The sequence below is a fragment of the Electrophorus electricus genome, chromosome 11 (genome assembly GCF_013358815.1).
Source record: "Electrophorus electricus isolate fEleEle1 chromosome 11, fEleEle1.pri, whole genome shotgun sequence".
NCBI classification, from domain to species: domain Eukaryota; kingdom Metazoa; phylum Chordata; class Actinopteri; order Gymnotiformes; family Gymnotidae; genus Electrophorus; species Electrophorus electricus.
Window position 1 is genome coordinate 11,378,634 of NC_049545.1, and position 17,602 is coordinate 11,396,235.

Sequence of the window (17,602 nt, forward strand, 5' to 3'; positions counted from 1 at the left end):
TATTATTTTCATTTCTGTTAGCTGCCATATCAACAGGTGCAAAGTATTTATTTATGCACATTTCCTTAGTCACTTTTTTTCTTATACTTGTTTGCCCTGTAAAAGATAATGCTGTTTCCTGCTATTATAATGGGATTTAACAGTGCTGAAGTGTTTCCACTGCAGGCCCTAGGCAAACTGTACTAGCAGTTCTAGAAGTGTGCTTGCACTGATAGTTTTTTTTTCTTTAACTTATCAAAAAGATTTAATTTTAGAATACATGACCTCAGAGTGAACTTGACCATTTTCAAGAGTTTTGAATGCAATATGTGGATAATAGATTAATATATTTAGTATTTTTCAGATGTACGTGAAATGTTTCTATGTAAATATTTAAAAATGAACTTCCATGATGTTGAGCACTAAGTGTGAAGCTTACACTTTACACACAGCACCCTGAAGTATGTAGTTATAGACCACAGCCTATACATCTTTTGCCAAGTACATTGCATGTTAGCCATACTCACAGCATCCTAATCACAGCACTGCTATCGAGATTTTATGATTAATGACCACTCTAAACCCAGCAGTGGCATTAACATCAAACTGCAGATTAGTTTGCAGCCTGTATGCATACAGCTATAAAATGCATCTATAAGAAAGGTGTATCTAATGTGACCAGAGAATAAGTGCCAAAGTAGATGCTTCCGATAAAATGGATTGTTTCCAGTGTACTTGAATTTACATGGTATGTTTCCACTGACTATAAACTACTTTTGTAATGTGACTGAAGCATGGGCTGGTTATGAAGAAATCACATGTGAAATAGATTAATCATGTGGTCCATTATTTATTGGGCACCTCACAACTTGCATATTCCTATAAAATAAAATAAAATTTTACCAGCAGCACCTAAGAGCAACCCAAGAGTATTGAAAGTTCATTTTTCATTACAAATTTTTTTAAAGAGCAGATACAACTGAAAAAAGTGCTGTAAAACTGTATTTATGTGTATGTAAAATGTTACCAGGAAGAACTCCTATTTATTGTACATAAAATGGTTTTTGTCCCCATTTAGCAAGACTTTAAAATGAATGGTGCTTAGAGCTGCAGCACCACCTGCTGAAGAAAGACTGCAGGGGACCCAATTAATCTGCAAAGCATAGAACATCACAATTATATTATTTCCACTCAATCAATGTTGGATTATTAACACAAACATGGTCTTGGCTGTGCTTTAATCAGCAGTTTAAAAAGCTAACTTGACTATACAACAATTTGTGTAAATACACTTTAATGCACTTAAGGGTAACAATAAACAGGCAGTTTAGTGATTTGAAGGAATATAAAAAGAATATACTAAAAGCCCGCTCTCGAAAAAAACGTTGACAGCTCTTTGTAACACCTTGTGAAAATAAGAACAGGAAATAAAGAGGAAATAATGCCTTTTCTGAAGACATACTGCTGTCTTCATAAACACCTTTCACATTCACAAAGAGGCACGGTACAGAACAGAAGAATGGGGATGTCTGGTGGAAATGTTAACCAGTACATATTAAATAGTTCAAGAAATGAGGGAAGGAAAATGGTGAACTGGGCTGCATATCTCTTATGACATGAAAATGCTAGTTAAACACTGACTTTGGTATACAGTATATCATGACTAAAAACTTAAATTATACTGACAGACTGTGCTTACAATAGCCTCAAATAGGCACTGGTATGTTTAATCTATGAGGGAAAAATGAACCAAATCCATAAGGTTCAGTAATTCAACTTCTGAAATGTTTAAATTCATTATATTTTGATTTATCAGTGTGCTTTTCGTCACATGAGGGAGGTCTGTGATGATAGCTTTGCTGCTAGCAGTTGGCTTTCTCTGTTCATTTTCACACTAGACAGAGACAGGCAGCTATAATCTGTTCTTGCAAAACACCACACCATTTTTTTAATCTGATGGGTGCTTTAACCAAAAAAAAGAAAAAAAAAAGTGTTTAATCTTTCCTACCAAGCCAAGGCGATACATGATGGTATACGACAGATGCAGTTAAAATATACTGGCTGAAGACAAACCCATAAACCACTGTCAACTCCACCTTTGGCATAATTAACCATTTGACATACAACACAAAAAGGCAGTTCTATAAAATGAAACTAAACACTGTAATGAATTTAAGAAAACACTACTATTTGAGAAAAAAAAAAAACAAAAAAAAAAAAACTAAAATGATTTAGGACCATACTCATTTATAGCACAGAAAATTATGTTAACCATAATCCTTAGAGAGAGATTTGGGTAAAGTGTAAATGTGCTACACCCACCCTATAAAAAAAACTAGATGTTTTCCTGCAAACCACATCTGTAGCACTCTACAAGAGCTGAGTTCATATGATAAGCTTTTTTAAAAAATCAAACTATATCAGTTTTCACTCAAGGAACTAAAGCATGGGAGGAGGTTATTTAAATTAATTAGCCAAACTGATGCAAATATCTAGCTTACTGAGGACCATAAAAAGTCTTTGGGGTATGGGAGTAAAGTAAAAAAACAAAAAACAAAAACAACAACAAAAAAATTATCAAAACCTCCTACATGTGACCAACTATGCAGGCACATATGTAGATTGTGGCATCTGGACACAATTAAGGTAAAGCCTGTCTGCTGGGAAAAAAAAACAGTCAATAGGAAAGTGGCATAATGGACTTTAAACTTGGAGAAAAGGCATATTCAGTGTCTTGTACCAAGAGCTGTCAGAGGGAGTGAAGCGTCTGCACGTCCATTTCCTCCAACTGTGTGTAGGCATGAGTCTCACTGGAGCCCTGTGGCTCAGCTCTTCTCTAGAGATGTGGGGGTAGTCACAGCCTCTCAGTCTTACTGCAGTGGGCTGTCAAACACGGTATCCGGCAGGACAGAGATCTTCAGCTTCTTATCAGGCCAGCTGTACTCTCTTGGTAGCTTGGACTGAAGGACAGGGGGGAAATGTGTTTGATCTGTTTAAGAACTCAGTTGTCCCAATCTTGTATAAATTCCTACTAAAAAGGGGTCATGCACTGAACTTTTACCCACCTCTTCACGATTACTTAGATCTTGGATGTCCCCTAGCATCTTCTCAACAAATTCTTCAGTAAGCAGTATCTAAACGAGAAAAAAAGACAAGGTTATTCTTGCAGAATGACATGGCATGCAAGTGGGGAAAAGCACTGAACATGCTGTACCTGTAGCCATGGTCCATGTGCCGCATACGGATGCTCTTCTGTGGCAAAAGCCCCCTCCACTCCCGTAGATACAAACGTAATAGCTGTGTCACCATTGATACTTTTATATGTGAAGTGTCTCCCATGAAGCAAACGACCTCTATGATGGGCCAAAGAAAAGGAGGAAACATCTCAATAAATAAAAAGACAGGCACGTACAGGTAGTGTAGTGGTTACAGAACCTAAAACTTCAAGCCACATTCATTCAGATCTCCTTTAATCTCAAACAAAAAAGGCACAGAGTCCCATTTAGTTTTAAAACAAAAGCTCCTCAATGAGCAGAGCGTGGACATTGTTTCCCGCCAAGCCAACAGAGAAATTACACATCAAATTTGAGGTTGATGCTGAAACCTTTTAGTGCCAGCTATATTTAAGCTTTCCAGAACTAGTATCAAAAAGATTTACTCAGTTTCTTTAAAAAGCTGGCAGGTACGCCACTAATGTAGGAAGAGCCAGAATGGTTTTCTAGAACAATGATGTGGGGATAAAGGAACTTGTGTTTAGAAAATAACAGACCTTCCCTAGTGGCCAGGGAAAAGCTCAAATTTTGCGAACTTGAACATCTGTGCACTTATTTCTATCCTGTCTATGAAAAGTATTTTAACTCCAAACACAGATAGAGACTGTGAGAGGGTATATATGCAAGTGAGGCTGAGATCATGTGTGTGCATGGTGTACATTACCTAAGGCACAGTGGGAGCAGAGTTCCAGACTCCTGGTTGAACTTAAGGTGCACACTTTCCAGCTGCCGTGTTCTTACCAGCTCATGAGGAACAATAGCAGCGGAGCCTTCACTCTCCAGGCTGTCCTTACGACTTCTGCAGGGGGCAAGAGGGTGTGGCAGCAGGGTTGGGGCCAAAGCAGTCGCACAGAGGGGAGGAGAGATGAAGGAGACAGGATGAGTAGCTTAGCCTTTTAATTTAATTTGTTCCTGTGTTCTGTTGCAAGGGATCTACGTTCCAAAAAAACAAAAAACAAAACAACAAAAACAATTCTACAGCTGTTAAGCAACAATACAAGGCACATTACAGGTGACTTTTTCTGCTTACCCAGAATCATAAAATAGCTGTACATTTAGTAGCCCATAGCCAAACATTTTTTCAACCAGCTTCTAAGGTATAAAATGTGTATGGTATAGATAAAGCCCAACAACAAACAGGTTCTTAAGAAGTTAAACAAACATTGCCCACAAAAATGAAACAAGAAGAGTCCACATTTTACATAGGTTATAAATGCTCCATTAATAATAGCCTTTCAAATGCTGTTTTAGCAAGTGTACAACCTATACTTACTTTTTTTAATGCCGGGTAAGGCAACATTACAAATCCCTGCATTTAGGAGCACCTTAGTTGCAAACATCTGGGGTAGAAACCCAGAACTACTGCTATAAGCTTCCAGTTATATTCCTAAGAAGCCAAGATGTAACCCTCAAATTGAGTGCAAAGAAAACAGATCGTAAAGATGACAAACAGACTCAGGGTAAGCAGAAAGAGATTCACCACTGTGTCACTGAACTACACCATTTGCATCCAAATTTTGTGTTTATCACTGGAATAGACAATACAATATTTATCCTGTGTACCACAGAACCACTGTGTGTACCTTTGCTTTCAAGACAAAATGTAACCTGCAAATATTGAAGTGAGCACCCTGTATTAGTCATAAACTTTGTCCATTTTTGTTGAGCACTGCATTTCACCTTTCTTCTGGTTGGTTCTTACCTTGAATTCTGCTTGTTCTGCAAATGTCCAACTGATTCTCTATGGAGAAATTAGGGGTAAATTTGTACCGCACCAAAGAGAAATTAATGCATTTACCATTGCTGCCAAGAGGCAAATCAATTTCCTTCCTTTCAACAGCCACTAAGGACAAAGACTACCGCTCCACTCCCATTTTTAAGAGGGGTGTGAAATGCTTTCAGCACCACACAATGCATTAGGATATTCAAAGTTTGATCGCTGGTGTCATATTTGCCAGTCAGTGGCAAATGGAAAGCTTTTTGAATTAATGTTGAAAGGAAACAACATCCACCGCTGTTAAGGATTTCTCCCCCTTGTAAAGGTTTCTCCCCCAATGCTATTTGGCTCTGGCTGTTGTGCACTTTGGATTATTAAAGTCTTGAGATGAAAGCTGCATTTTAAAACTACTGTACATTCATTATATTACCCTTTGTTATTTTGACACCAAATACAATACAAAAGACTTCTTTGTTTATGATAAAGTTAGAAACCAGAGTTGGAGAAAACACTCCAGCCCCACCATGTAAATCTAAAAATGAAGGCTGGTATTTCATGGTATTGATGGTCTGTTGGATGCAAGCAGCTCCAGTTTCAGAGTCAAAATATCAGACAAACCATATAACATTTTCTGTGGAAGAACAGCACATTGCTACTTGTTTACATTCATACTACTAAATTCATAACATTCTTAATACACTTCCCTTATGTAGTAAAAGGTCCTAGGGTATTAAAAGAATCTCAAATTCAATGTATTAAAGGAATCTCAGGTAGCAGGAAAACAAAACATGCACGGTGACAGACAAACACCACACACGTACAGAGCCAATATCCACCAGTGGTTTTCAAAAAGTACAAAAAGGTTTTCATTTTAATTATGACCAGAATCTAAATTAATGCTTATGTAATTCATGTTTGTATAATTAACAGGACTTTAAAATAATTACCCACGTGTGTCACAAAAAAGAACAAAGGAATAAAGAAAACCTAAAAGATGGATGTTGGGTAAATGTTAAAGCTCCATTTCTGAACGCATGGCAAGGCCACAGCAGGAGCTGTGCGTGCAAGCAGGGGAAGGTGCGCAGAACCAAGTGGGGAGTATGCAGCAGGGGGCCAAGATTAGCCCAGCCATGTGCTGAGATCAGCGAGATCGCATTGAGATCAATATGAGAGCGTTTGAAACTAGCTCCCAGCAACATAATTAAAATCCTGCACACAGAACACACCATCAGTGCCTTCAGTCCAATTCTACAGTGGCCAAGAAGACCCATCACGCTGCAAATAAAAAAAAAACCCCAAAAAAACAAAAACGCTGCAATTACGCAAAGCATATTCATCAAAATGAAAACACATGCGCTACATTTCCGAAACACAGTTAGCTGGTCTGCTACAATGACCAACTGGTCAATTGTCTTATTCTTAATATCTTATCTGAAGTGTGTTTTTATATACTTGCAAAATATGATTTGAAATAAACACTGAATGTAGGCATATAGACAAAAAATGATCTGTGTTAGAATCTCATTAGGTTGAAGTTGAATGTAAAATAGTAACACTGAATGCAGCTAGTTATTTTGGCAGGGTCAGGTTTATACTTGTGTTAAATGGAATTGTGTTTTATCAGCATTCTTTAAGACCAGGCAATAGCAACATTCACATGAATGTGAAGCACAAATAGGCCAACTGCCATATACCAATGACAAAACCGTAGTAATTGCAAATATAAATTACGTTTCACTAGCTGTTTGGTTGTCCATCCCCTTTTCATGTCCCCTGGAAACAACACTTCCGTTGTGTTGTGACTGGGAGTTGTGCGTTTTCTAAAATGAGGTCTTGTCATTTTAAATAAAGTGTTTTCTGAATTTCTATAGTGTTCATGAATTTGCATGGCATTTCTGAAATGTAGTACGTGTTGTCATTTTGATGAATATGTTTTGTGTGATTGCAGCTTTTTTTTTTTTTCATTTGCATTGTGATTGGTAACTTGCAGAACGATGGGTCTTCCCACTCACTGTACAATTCCTATTAGAACCTTAAAGAAGTGTCTACTGAACAGACTGTTCCTTTGTTATTCATGGTTGATGTTATTACCATATGTGCCAATGTTTTTATATATCAGTCAATTGATGTTAGGCAAGCACAGTGTGAAACTATTCTCTCGGCTGTCATTCTAATTCATAGTACAACTAATGCATAGGCTTGTAATATTCAAGCATAAACAATTTGTATCACAGTTTTAAACTTGGACATGTTGCTTAGCAGCTGTTTTCCTACTTCACAGTGACAGCCAAAGGTTATTGCTCCTGAGAGCAAATTCTGAGATCTTACCACTGTGATATAATTCATATCTTAGGTAAGATAAAACAAATCCAAATAAGACTAGAAAAACTTAAATATGGCTGAGACACTCACACTGCTTTTATACTGCGCAGCTAGTCAGGCTTCCTCAGATTTAAAGATTCACAACCTCAACCAAGAAGTTAAAATATACTTGGCCTGTAAAGAATTTTACACCCTTATCAGGCCTCCAGAGTACCAACTTGGTGTTCTCCAAAAGAGAGCATGGTAGGTGTACATATTACATATAGTGTGTGGGTGAAATCCTGAAGCACTAGTGCAGTTCCTGTTAACCACAAAGTCTCTGGGACTCATACCTTTCACAAATTTCACTATTGTTAGATCAAATTAATCTCTGAAAATTATTTATTTGTAATATGTACTTGTGAATCTTTTTTTTTCCTTTTCAAATTTATGAGACAAACACATATCCATAAAATCATTATGGAATGAAAGAAATTAAATAAAGTGAAAGTACTGTCAAAATAAAAGTATCTCTTTTAGTATTCCTACCCTGATACTGTTGTAGATTTTTCAATCAACATTTAATCAAATCCAAACAAAAGACCTAAACAAACAATTGTATTTTAAAATGTAGACAATATATATTTTTAATATATCTACATTACATGGATAATTTGACATGTAACCACTTACATTGTGGAACATCTAGGAAAATCATATCGAATCGAAAATATAATCGAAAGATTTGTTGATTACTAAAGTAACCATTTGCTTCAGCCCTTGGACAATTCCCTGAGTTATGAAATAAGAACAAGTTAGAAGGCCATTTCAAACTCTCTCACTGTGGACCAATAGTTTTGTTTTGTTTTTTTGTTTGTAAACCTCTGAACAGCTTCTCTTGGCATGTCCTCTTACTATATCTATTCTACATACTTGAGAACAGGTGGCTCAGTAAATCAACAACATGTGTGCCAATTTCACCAGGTCTTCCTAAGAAACTCTGCCTTCAGTTACCCTCAGCTAAACCAGTATAGTGTATGCTACCCTCCACAGCTACCTTATCAACATAATTAAGCCCATTTTAAAAATGAATTAAGAGTGAAATGTCATGCAGTGTGGTGATGCTAAAGCACAGCTGTGAAAATGTAGGACTTACAGTGGCCGGTCTTGATTGTGTCTCTGATTGTTAATGGGGGGTAAGACAGACTTGCTGTTAATCTCCAGTCCTTTCCTCAGGGCTTCCCTGATCTGTTCAGTGTCTGCACATACAACACAAGAAAACTTTTTAGCAATTCTTAACTTGTACAATGTCATTTTAGACAAATACAAGGCAGCAATTCTATTAAAATAAAAAAACCAAGGATCAGGGCTCCATTTCCCAAAATCATTGTAGTGTTAAGATAATCTTGAAAAAGAGATTGTGTGTTCAGTGTAATACTTGTGCTACGATCTAAAGATGATTTATAAAAGGTTTTTGCTTCACATTGCTTCTGCGAAACTCAGTTCAGTACATTCATGCAGCCATTCAGTATTCATCTGAGCTTCTCTGCTCCACTGATTAGTATTTCTCAGAGCAGTAAATCCCTCACCCTTGTCGGACAGCCTGCGTGGCTGTGATCCGATACAGATGCTTCGGCTGTCATCCTCATCCTCGGGAGGTCGGCTCAGGTCGTCCCAGGCACATTTGGCACTGACACCGCTCAGGTTGGAACCGTCTGTCTCGATGCCCTTATCCACTCTGTCCTGCTTGGGAAATGCATGGCATACGTACACATGGCCAGCAGGTCAGATGCACATGGGAGGACATGTTTGCGCCTTAGGCCTGAGTATATGTGTGGGGACCACAGTGGTGAAAATCTAAACGCAACCATCTCTCTCCAAGTTTGAGAGAGAAGTTGCATGTTAACAGTGCAATGAACTTGTGTCAATAAACTGGCCCGCAAACCGCAGTGACCACAACTCAATAAAGCCCCTCTTATATGTACGAAAGTAAGATATGTTCATTAGTTTTCTCCGTTTTTCTCTGTGTGTGCAATTTGATGATTGCTTTTAGTGTCTGTTGGTGTTTGTCAATGTGGTCAGAAGGCCTCAGCTTTATTTTGAACAAAGACAGCAGTGACAGAATTTTACACCATTACTAGATGATGGACCACTCAAACTTATTAAAGAATGGTTTGGCACAAAAAAAAAAAAATCGAATTTACAGTTTCCCAAATGTAGTCATTTGTCCAAGGCATGTTTGGTGCCGAAAAGAATGCCGTGTAAAGCAAGTGTGTCAAGATTGGCACATATTTACAGACAAGATTTTGGATAAAATCATTTCCAATGCTTTCTTGCTAGATTATCCTCGACACTAGAATGCAAAACTAACAACAGACACCAAACATCTTGGCTGATCAACCAAGTGGAAAAATTATACAGAGTGCAAAATCATTACTGAACTCTCTCACTTGCTTTTGATTAGAATGTTACCAATGTTATATTCAACTGAATTTGTCTGACATTCATCTAAATTCAGTCAGTCAAACTATATAATTTCCTGATATAAATTTTCAGAAAGAAAGCAAAATTCTCTTCAAGTATTTCTCAAATACAATATCTAAGCTCAAACAATAAAATAAAAATGACAGTTTGAAATGTAGATTTGAGGAACAGTGAATACTACAAAATAGAAACAGAGAAAGGAGGAAGACAGCACTGCAGTAAACTAAAGAAAGCCTTACTTGCAAATGAGGATCGATGTCAAATATGGTCTCCCCTCTCCTCATGTCAGTGATTAACCACGGACCTCCCGCACTACAAAGAAAAATGAGAGAAAGGCCCATTTACATACACAGTTAATGATTAATGACAGGAAAACAAAGCAGGCCACCAACTCATTTAACTCTAGGACGATAGAAGTTTGAAAGAAGATTTGGGGTTTTTGTTAAACACTAAATATTTAGTAATGGCAAAACACAATAATATAATAGATGCAATATAACATCAAGAACCAGTAATACCCACAACGATTTAGTCTCTTATTTATGCTTAACAGACAATATTTGAGAGCTCTATCTACAAGGCTTGTCTAGAGTGAATGTGCTGTTTCTCCACAGGACTCATTAAGCATGTGCTCATGCTGCAGCAGGTCTCCAACTGGAGGAAGACAGCTTTGTGCTGCTCTGCGTCGAGCCTGGCTTTGGGCACACTCACACACGCACTCCCCGCAGCAGGTCCAGAATGCCCTGACCATTCCACTGCTGTGCTGCCTGCAGCTCCTCCGTGCACACGCCCACAATCTGCCGAGCACCGAGGATAAACACAATTAACACTTTCACAAGGACACGCTCCAATAAAAGGACACATTTAACAGCGGCTTGTTCCCTGGCTTAAAGGGCCCCTTTCAAATATTACGAATTCACACATTCCAAACCAAACAGTGGGTAACATAAGGCAACTGGAAGTTAATTGCGTTTGTAGGACTCATCTATGGAGGTTACATTTCATGTGCCATTTTAGGATTTTGAACCAAAAAAGCAGGAGCACTAAAGGCAAGATAAGCTACCTTAAAAATCCCACAATAACATGACCACAAAATCATTGATACTGAAAATGTGCACCGTTAGGTACTGATTACTCATAGCATATCAAAATAGTTGCTTTGCATTTCAAAAGCCTAAGATCTTAGTTTGTCATTAATACGATGACACTAAGTGATATAAAAAGTTTGTTCTCCACCTCAACAAAAATGACCTCATTTCCCTTTAAAGAGTCTAACTGACAGTGAGAAAATATAACTGGTTATCAGAAGAAACAAACCAAAAAAACCCTACTAAATTTAATAAATCTTGTTCTTACTTTATCAAATATACCATCACTTCAAGCTAAAATTTTCTGCAGTTTGCAACAAGCTGCTTAGTTTGACCTGGATTTTCTAAATCTGCATTGAGATTCTAAGCAACATTTAATTTGCAACATTATATAAAATAAAACTGAAAAGCTAAAGACAATTTTTATTTTAGTGAAACAAACTCAGAAATGGTACCTCAACTGGTCAGGGCAACACTTATTTGTAATTCTAAACATTCTACAAAGACTGTACTCAAACATGCACAGTGTGCAGGGAACTGCACACGAGCAACCTCTTTAGCCAATTCTTCCATGGCTAATGGCAGAAAAGAGGTGCGGTAATGAGCAAGTAAACACAGTATTATTCTCTCCAACTTCCTTGCTCCCCTGCTTTCCTCTCGACTTGACAGTTATTTTTCCCCTAATCCTCTTGGCAACAATACAACATCATATGTAAAACTGTATGTTTAATGGCAAGATACACATTTGCTTGTTAAGACAAACAGAAGGAGGCTTAATTAGACATTTGAATGTCTTGTAAAAATAAGCCCCATGTTTTTATTGTATCATTAAAGATGTACTTGTTCCCTTCAGTATTGATGACTGCTTCAAAACGGGAAATTCCCCGAGTATGTGCCAAATGTTGGATGATCACTGTATAATAAGCAGATTATGAATCAACAATCTGCCATGTTGACTGCAATAAAACTAAATTCTACAGAACTATATAAAACTAAAAGCGAAGTGGAATTTGCTAGTGTAACTGAGTGTTAGAATCCCTATTTAGTTTACTATGTCCAAAGGGGCTTAATTTGTGTCATACCCAGTGTTTTAATGTTTAAAGAGCTGGTAACATAGTTGCGTAGTTCTACCCAGCAACACCGTGATTCAGGATATTTATTACAGATTGCTAATAAACATCAACCCGCAAACAAGCACTTGTGTGTATTATCTAATTAGAATGAAATTTCCTTCTGCAATATTGTTAAAAGGATTTTACATGCTATGATCTTTGCGAAATAGTTTGACAACTATATGCTACTTAATATTAAAAGACAGATCAGCTGTTTATTCTGAATGCTTTACACACAAACTTTGAACATACCAAAACTTATTAAAAAAATCCATCTATAAACTATTGCCATAATAACTTTCACTGGAGCGATCAAGCTCACTGTTGCACACCTAGGAATCTCTCTGCTATAAATAAACAGACCCATCGGTTCAACATATCCTATTTACACCTCTCTGTCATCATCTTGCTTGAAAAAATATGCAGCATATTTGCTTCAGGCCTACTAACGGAAAAGCATTACAATTGCACTGTGTTTTTTCTGACCAAATCCTATGATTGTGGAATGTAACAATTGAGTGAAATGATCGGAGTCATATCAGATAACAACGTGATTACTGTGACAGGCATAGTGAAGCATTTACTTTAAATTCTGGATAGACTGAATTAAATATACCTTACACCAAAGTGGTATTTAGGGACTGGTTATTAGTATGAGAAAAATGGATCCTGCCTTAGAAACTAGATTAACTTTACATTTGCTGTGCCTCACCTTAAGGAAGGTGGCAAGGCCAAAAACCATGTGCACTGGTTATGTCTCACCTGAAGGAAGGTGACGAGGCCAAATGGTGTGTGCACTGGCTGCATCTGGGCGTCCTCTGTGAGCAGCATGTGCTGGATTCGAGACTCACTGTTGTCTAAAGGGCTGTGCCACGAGATGTGATCACCACTGCAGAATGTGTTTTCTGTTAGATAAAAAGAATACATTTGAGGAAAAAACTAATACATTTAAAAGGTCTAAACAAAGATGGTACGATACGTTTTTCTGTACCGATCCGATACAGATATCTTTGAATATCACCTAATATTGATACTGATCTGACATGTTTTCATTAAAAACCACTGTTGAGTAGTTCTGGTTCATTTATTTGGGGGAAGTGTTTTGTGTGGGACATATTATATATGCTATTTTTACAGATTTTTACAGATGCATGGATATGACAGATTAAAAAAAAACACCTTTGTTTACAAGAATGAAGCGATTTTTCCTTCCATTGCCTTACTGTCAGCCTTGGTCATTGCCTGCTTGGTTCTCAGCTTTATTGTACTCTCTGTGCACACACCTGCACATGCAAGCTACTTCTATTCTCTCTTTAAACCTATGTTTAAAACCTATATCATTTTACATAAATATAGCTGAAGTTACATTATTCTCTAGCTTCTTATTCAATATTTCAAGTCTACCATAAAATTCAGCAGACTAATGACATGCAGCATTCCTCCCCCCATTGTTTCATGTGGTTTGAATATACTAAAGCCACAGAGTAATTAACTTCATGAATTTAGAGGAGAGTGCTTTACGTGTTCAGTTATTTTTTTTCTCCTCTCCTTCTCAGTTTGTCAGGTTTCTCCTATCCCTGACCCCAAACATCCTTTGCTTCATGGCCAAATTGGAGACGCAATTGTTTGGTTTTTTTTTTTTTTTTTTAAAGAATGGATTAATAAACAAATGTATTCTTGGTCGTGGCTCCATGGCAGTGAATAGTGCAAAAATGCTAATTTGTCTCGTTGAATTGGTCTCTTTAGAAGGCCGATAATCTGTTCGCCACACTTGGTCATCAAAATGATAGCAATAGAAATCATGTGTGTGCAAGTGCATGGATGTTTCAATTTGAACATAACAGTTCTTAATCATTAATGGGAAGAAAACACTACAGTTGAACTCTACAGCGGTATGTGCTCAAACTAGCCCAGTGGTTATGCAACTTGCTCAAACTAACTTGGCAATAATCACATGCAATGTGCTGCTGTAAAGCACTGCTGTGCTATTTTCAGGGTGGATTTGTGATGGTATCAGATCAGCTTCCTGAAAAATTTCTTCACCGATATCCAATCCAGCATTTTTGCTGATATCAACCCGATGCCAATACATGGTATCAGATTTGTGCCATCTCTAGTTTAAAACAGAAAGGTAGAAACAAACAAAATGTCTATCTAAAATAACTGATAAAAAAATAAAATAAAAGACGTATGCCAAATTATTTAGCTTTACTATGTATATAAATGCCCACAAGAGAACAGAATGTATTAGGAGTAGAAGTGGGCAATCTTCCCAAAAACCCATATCACAATGTTTTTAACACCCAATCATGATCCACGAGCTGAATAGCAATTTTTCTTTCCACGTACTGTTCAGAATATCCAGATTCTAAAAAGTCTATGGACTTATCAATTTGCACCATTTAAAACACAATACTGAATTACAGACATGGTTTTCAAAATGATCATTAAAACCTGTTGTACACATTTTTAAATGGCACCATATCCGTCGATAGAATGTGACTGCCTCTTTCAGTCATTTGCTGGTTTTATAGGTTTTTTTTTTTAAAATGTTCTAGTGTGTACATCAATAATAACTATGTTTCGGGACCTCATAAGATACCAAAGTCTGGTGACCTACGGCCTGAGTGAAACTCACTCAGTATGTTCCTTCAGATAAAGTGGATGAATATATATTTGTCATATTATCTCTGAAAATGCTAATAAATGTCCAACAAGGTTTATGACTGTAAATAGCCATCACCTTCACACTTCTCAAATAGAGCTCCCTTTTGAGACAAGCTCCTTAGCTATCGTGCTGCTAAATCAATCATGTTGAAATGTTTTTGAAATGCATCACAAACAAAAGAGATTTGATGGTATAGTTTCATGGTATAACATGCCAGTCAGAACAGCCATTTTGCAACCAATCATTCTGTTGGTTTGTGAATGTATTATGATGAGCTAGGTTTTTTGTGAAGTTTCAAAACATTAGTAGAACATAAAATGTCATGATCACTACGATTCTCTTGAAAAATAGAGTGAACACATCAAGATTGTTCACAATATGAAATCTTCAGATCGCCCACCCCTAATTAGGCCTAAACTATAGTTCTGTTATGCAGTTCTGCAGTGAACTGTATTACTCTACCACATCCAGATGTTCCCTTTTACCCCAGTTTATCCCTTTTTGGAGTCTATTTACTGAGGTGTAATTATTATTTTTTTCAAGAGGTTGATTCCAAGCACAAACTGACCCAATCTACAGATAGGACAAGCGACTGTACCTTCTCCACCAAACACTCAAACAAAATTTAATTAAATAGGAAGCTGATCATTTAAAAACTGCAAAGCAATGCATTCTGAAGGGTCAATGACCAATAATTTAGTATTGTATTCTACTCAACCTCTTTTCCAGTACTGAGGACTAGTCAGACACAAACCTTCCAATTTAACTTTTTAATCTCCCTTGGTTGGCATTTAAATTGGTTGGTTCATTGCAAAAAACAAGCTTTAAGATGTTAGAGCTTCTTAGTAAAACATTTCATTGAGGACATTTTTCGATTGTCGAGATTCTTTCTTCTCAAATAAGCCAGACAGCCACTTTCCAAAGTAATTTAAGTTTACGGCCAACTACAGTGTTTCTAAACATTTGTGCCAGCTTATAGTTTAAGTAGTTTTTAAAAGTCAGTTCAAAGAAGTCATCTAGTACAGAGACTAAGAACTGGGCACTTAGCATTGCCACCACACGCACCAAGCTGGCCAATGAAGCTGTGAACGTGAGGAGTTGTAATGACAGTGTCATGGAAAAAGCATATGAGCCTTTGCAATTTTGCAGATTTTATGAGATGGGAACTTGCAACAGTTAACATTAAACAAAACAGGTTAAAATGAAAAATTTGGGAAAAAAAGCTCTTTAAGATCTAGTTTCATACCTGATTGAAAGACGTATCGAGCCAAACCTTGCATGAGCTCAGCTGGCCAGGTTGGGGGTGCAGTCTCCCCAGGCTCTCTCTTCAGCCTAAACGTAAGCTCAAAGCCAAATCCGCTTGGACCTTCTTGACCAGTGTATCTATAAAAACAAGAAATCACCACTACTATGTCTCAATCTAAGCTTTCAAACTCAATGTCCTTTTTTATATAAAAATTAAATAGAATGAAAACACAGCCAATATAGAGGGTGATCTACTTTCATTACACATTCTGATGCCTAACTTGAATGTCTATAGAACAGACTGGAAGCAAATAAATGTGGTAATAGAATGACTAAGACTTTAAAATGACTTGGTAGAGGTTCTTTATAATAAGACTGTGGCACTGTATTTTATTTATTTAAGTTATTGATTTTTCTTTTTTGATCTGTTTAGCTCATTCTTCTAAACAATTTCTAAATAATGACAAAGTTGTTATAACACTTACTCGTGAACTCTGTTGTCTCCATACAGATCACTCAGGCCAAGACTCACGTAGTGCCAGTGTTCCTGTACGTCCAGAGCAGGGCATCCCACGTTTCTGTACATGCTAATGTAGTCTAGAGGATCTGGTCCCCCTAACCTGTGTCAAGATCATGGAAGTTCAAAAACAAGGCTAAGCAAACCCAAATAATAAGGGAGCATCAGCTATGTGCACTGATAACTAGATAACTAGATACGATATTAAGAACCGTTTGTTTTGAATTAAGGTGATGTGCAGGATATCAACATTTGATGAGTTTTTTTAGACCAGTAGCTAGATAAAACTCTTACAACTAATGTAAATCTACCATTTAGTTAGCTGTGACTTACCTAGCGTTAGATAGGTTATCTTAACTAGGTTAAATCCCAGCTCGGACTCTACTCGTCCTTAACTGGATAGCAACTAACTATTAGCAGACTGAACATTACACGCACAAACAAACCTGTAGGACAGCTAGCATAACTGCACTAACATAGCTAGCTAGCCGCACCAAAATGCTTTAGTAGGCTACAACAAATTAACATCCTTAACTGTGCCTTCCACCATGTCATTAGTGGTGATCTCATCACAACATACCTGAATTCCCACATACAACGCTCGGTTAACCTGTAGTTTTAAGATCGTAACAGATTGCTACTAAACCTGCTAGCTAGCTAGCTAGCTACCCAGGCATCCGTCTGCTGTTAGCTCACAGTCAAAGGCTTCCCAAATTTTTGTAGCCACATATTTCCTCTAAAAATTCCTGTCTTTCTGATAAAGGTTTCCAAAACACAACAAGCATGTATATCAAAAATGCTTACCAGTACTTAACGATGGCAGTAACTTGCAGCGGGTTTGGCTGATCGGGGTACAAGCGCCTACATTCCGCATAGATGGCTTGCAGACCTGGGGGAAACAGCGACGCAAAGCCGAGGTGGGCCGCGGCGCCGCTGCTAGGCCGCATATCATCCATCCTTCACTGCGACACTCAAGAGAGTGTAAAAAGTCTTCAGAAAACAATGAGATTGTAAGATTTTCTCCTACAAGATATTTAGAACTGTGCAAATCAATTATTTACGATCAAAATTTAAATTTTGTGAAATTCCTCATATGTAGATGTATCTTTTAACTACGCCTCAGCGGCGATATCCCCTAGGGTTTGAGGGCTGGTCGGGGGCGTGGCCTCTTTATTTAAATGACATATATTCCGCTCAGAGGGCCTTGCCTGATGGGACG

At 37.5% G+C, this 17,602-nt stretch overlaps 1 protein-coding gene across 4 annotated transcripts; it reads right to left on the minus strand.

The window, feature by feature from the left end:
- Nucleotides 1–805: 805 nt before the first annotated feature.
- sufu (suppressor of fused homolog (Drosophila)) lies at nt 806–17,536 on the minus strand. 4 transcript variants are annotated; one of them, XM_027023584.2, is made up of 13 exons: nt 17,188–17,536; nt 16,352–16,486; nt 15,868–16,004; nt 12,716–12,858; nt 10,465–10,550; nt 9,993–10,065; nt 8,859–9,012; nt 8,426–8,528; nt 4,954–4,992; nt 3,916–4,050; nt 3,194–3,332; nt 3,045–3,113; nt 806–2,939 (listed from the first exon to the last, which is right to left on the minus strand). In XM_027023584.2, the coding sequence occupies exons 1-13, from the start codon at nt 17,337–17,339 to the stop codon at nt 2,850–2,852; spliced, it is 1,455 nt and encodes a 484-aa protein (XP_026879385.1). In that variant the 5' UTR covers nt 17,340–17,536; the 3' UTR covers nt 806–2,849. The 4 variants fall into 4 exon arrangements, with proteins under 4 accessions (XP_026879385.1, XP_026879384.1, XP_026879387.1 ...); XM_027023583.2 differs by having other exon boundaries at nt 8,859–9,015; XM_027023586.2 differs by lacking the exon at nt 4,954–4,992.
- Nucleotides 17,537–17,602: the final 66 nt, after the last annotated feature.

Coding starts and splice junctions, on each gene's coding strand:
- sufu (XM_027023583.2), bottom strand. CDS start 17,339: ATGGATGATATGCGGCCTAGCAGCGGCGCCGCGGCCCACCTCGGCTTT. Junction 16,487..17,187: donor ACTGCCATCGTTAAGTACTG/GTAAGCATTTTT, acceptor ATCTTGACACAG/GTTAGGGGGACCAGATCCTC. Junction 2,940..3,044: donor ATCTAAGTAATCGTGAAGAG/GTGGGTAAAAGT, acceptor CCTGTCCTTCAG/TCCAAGCTACCAAGAGAGTA.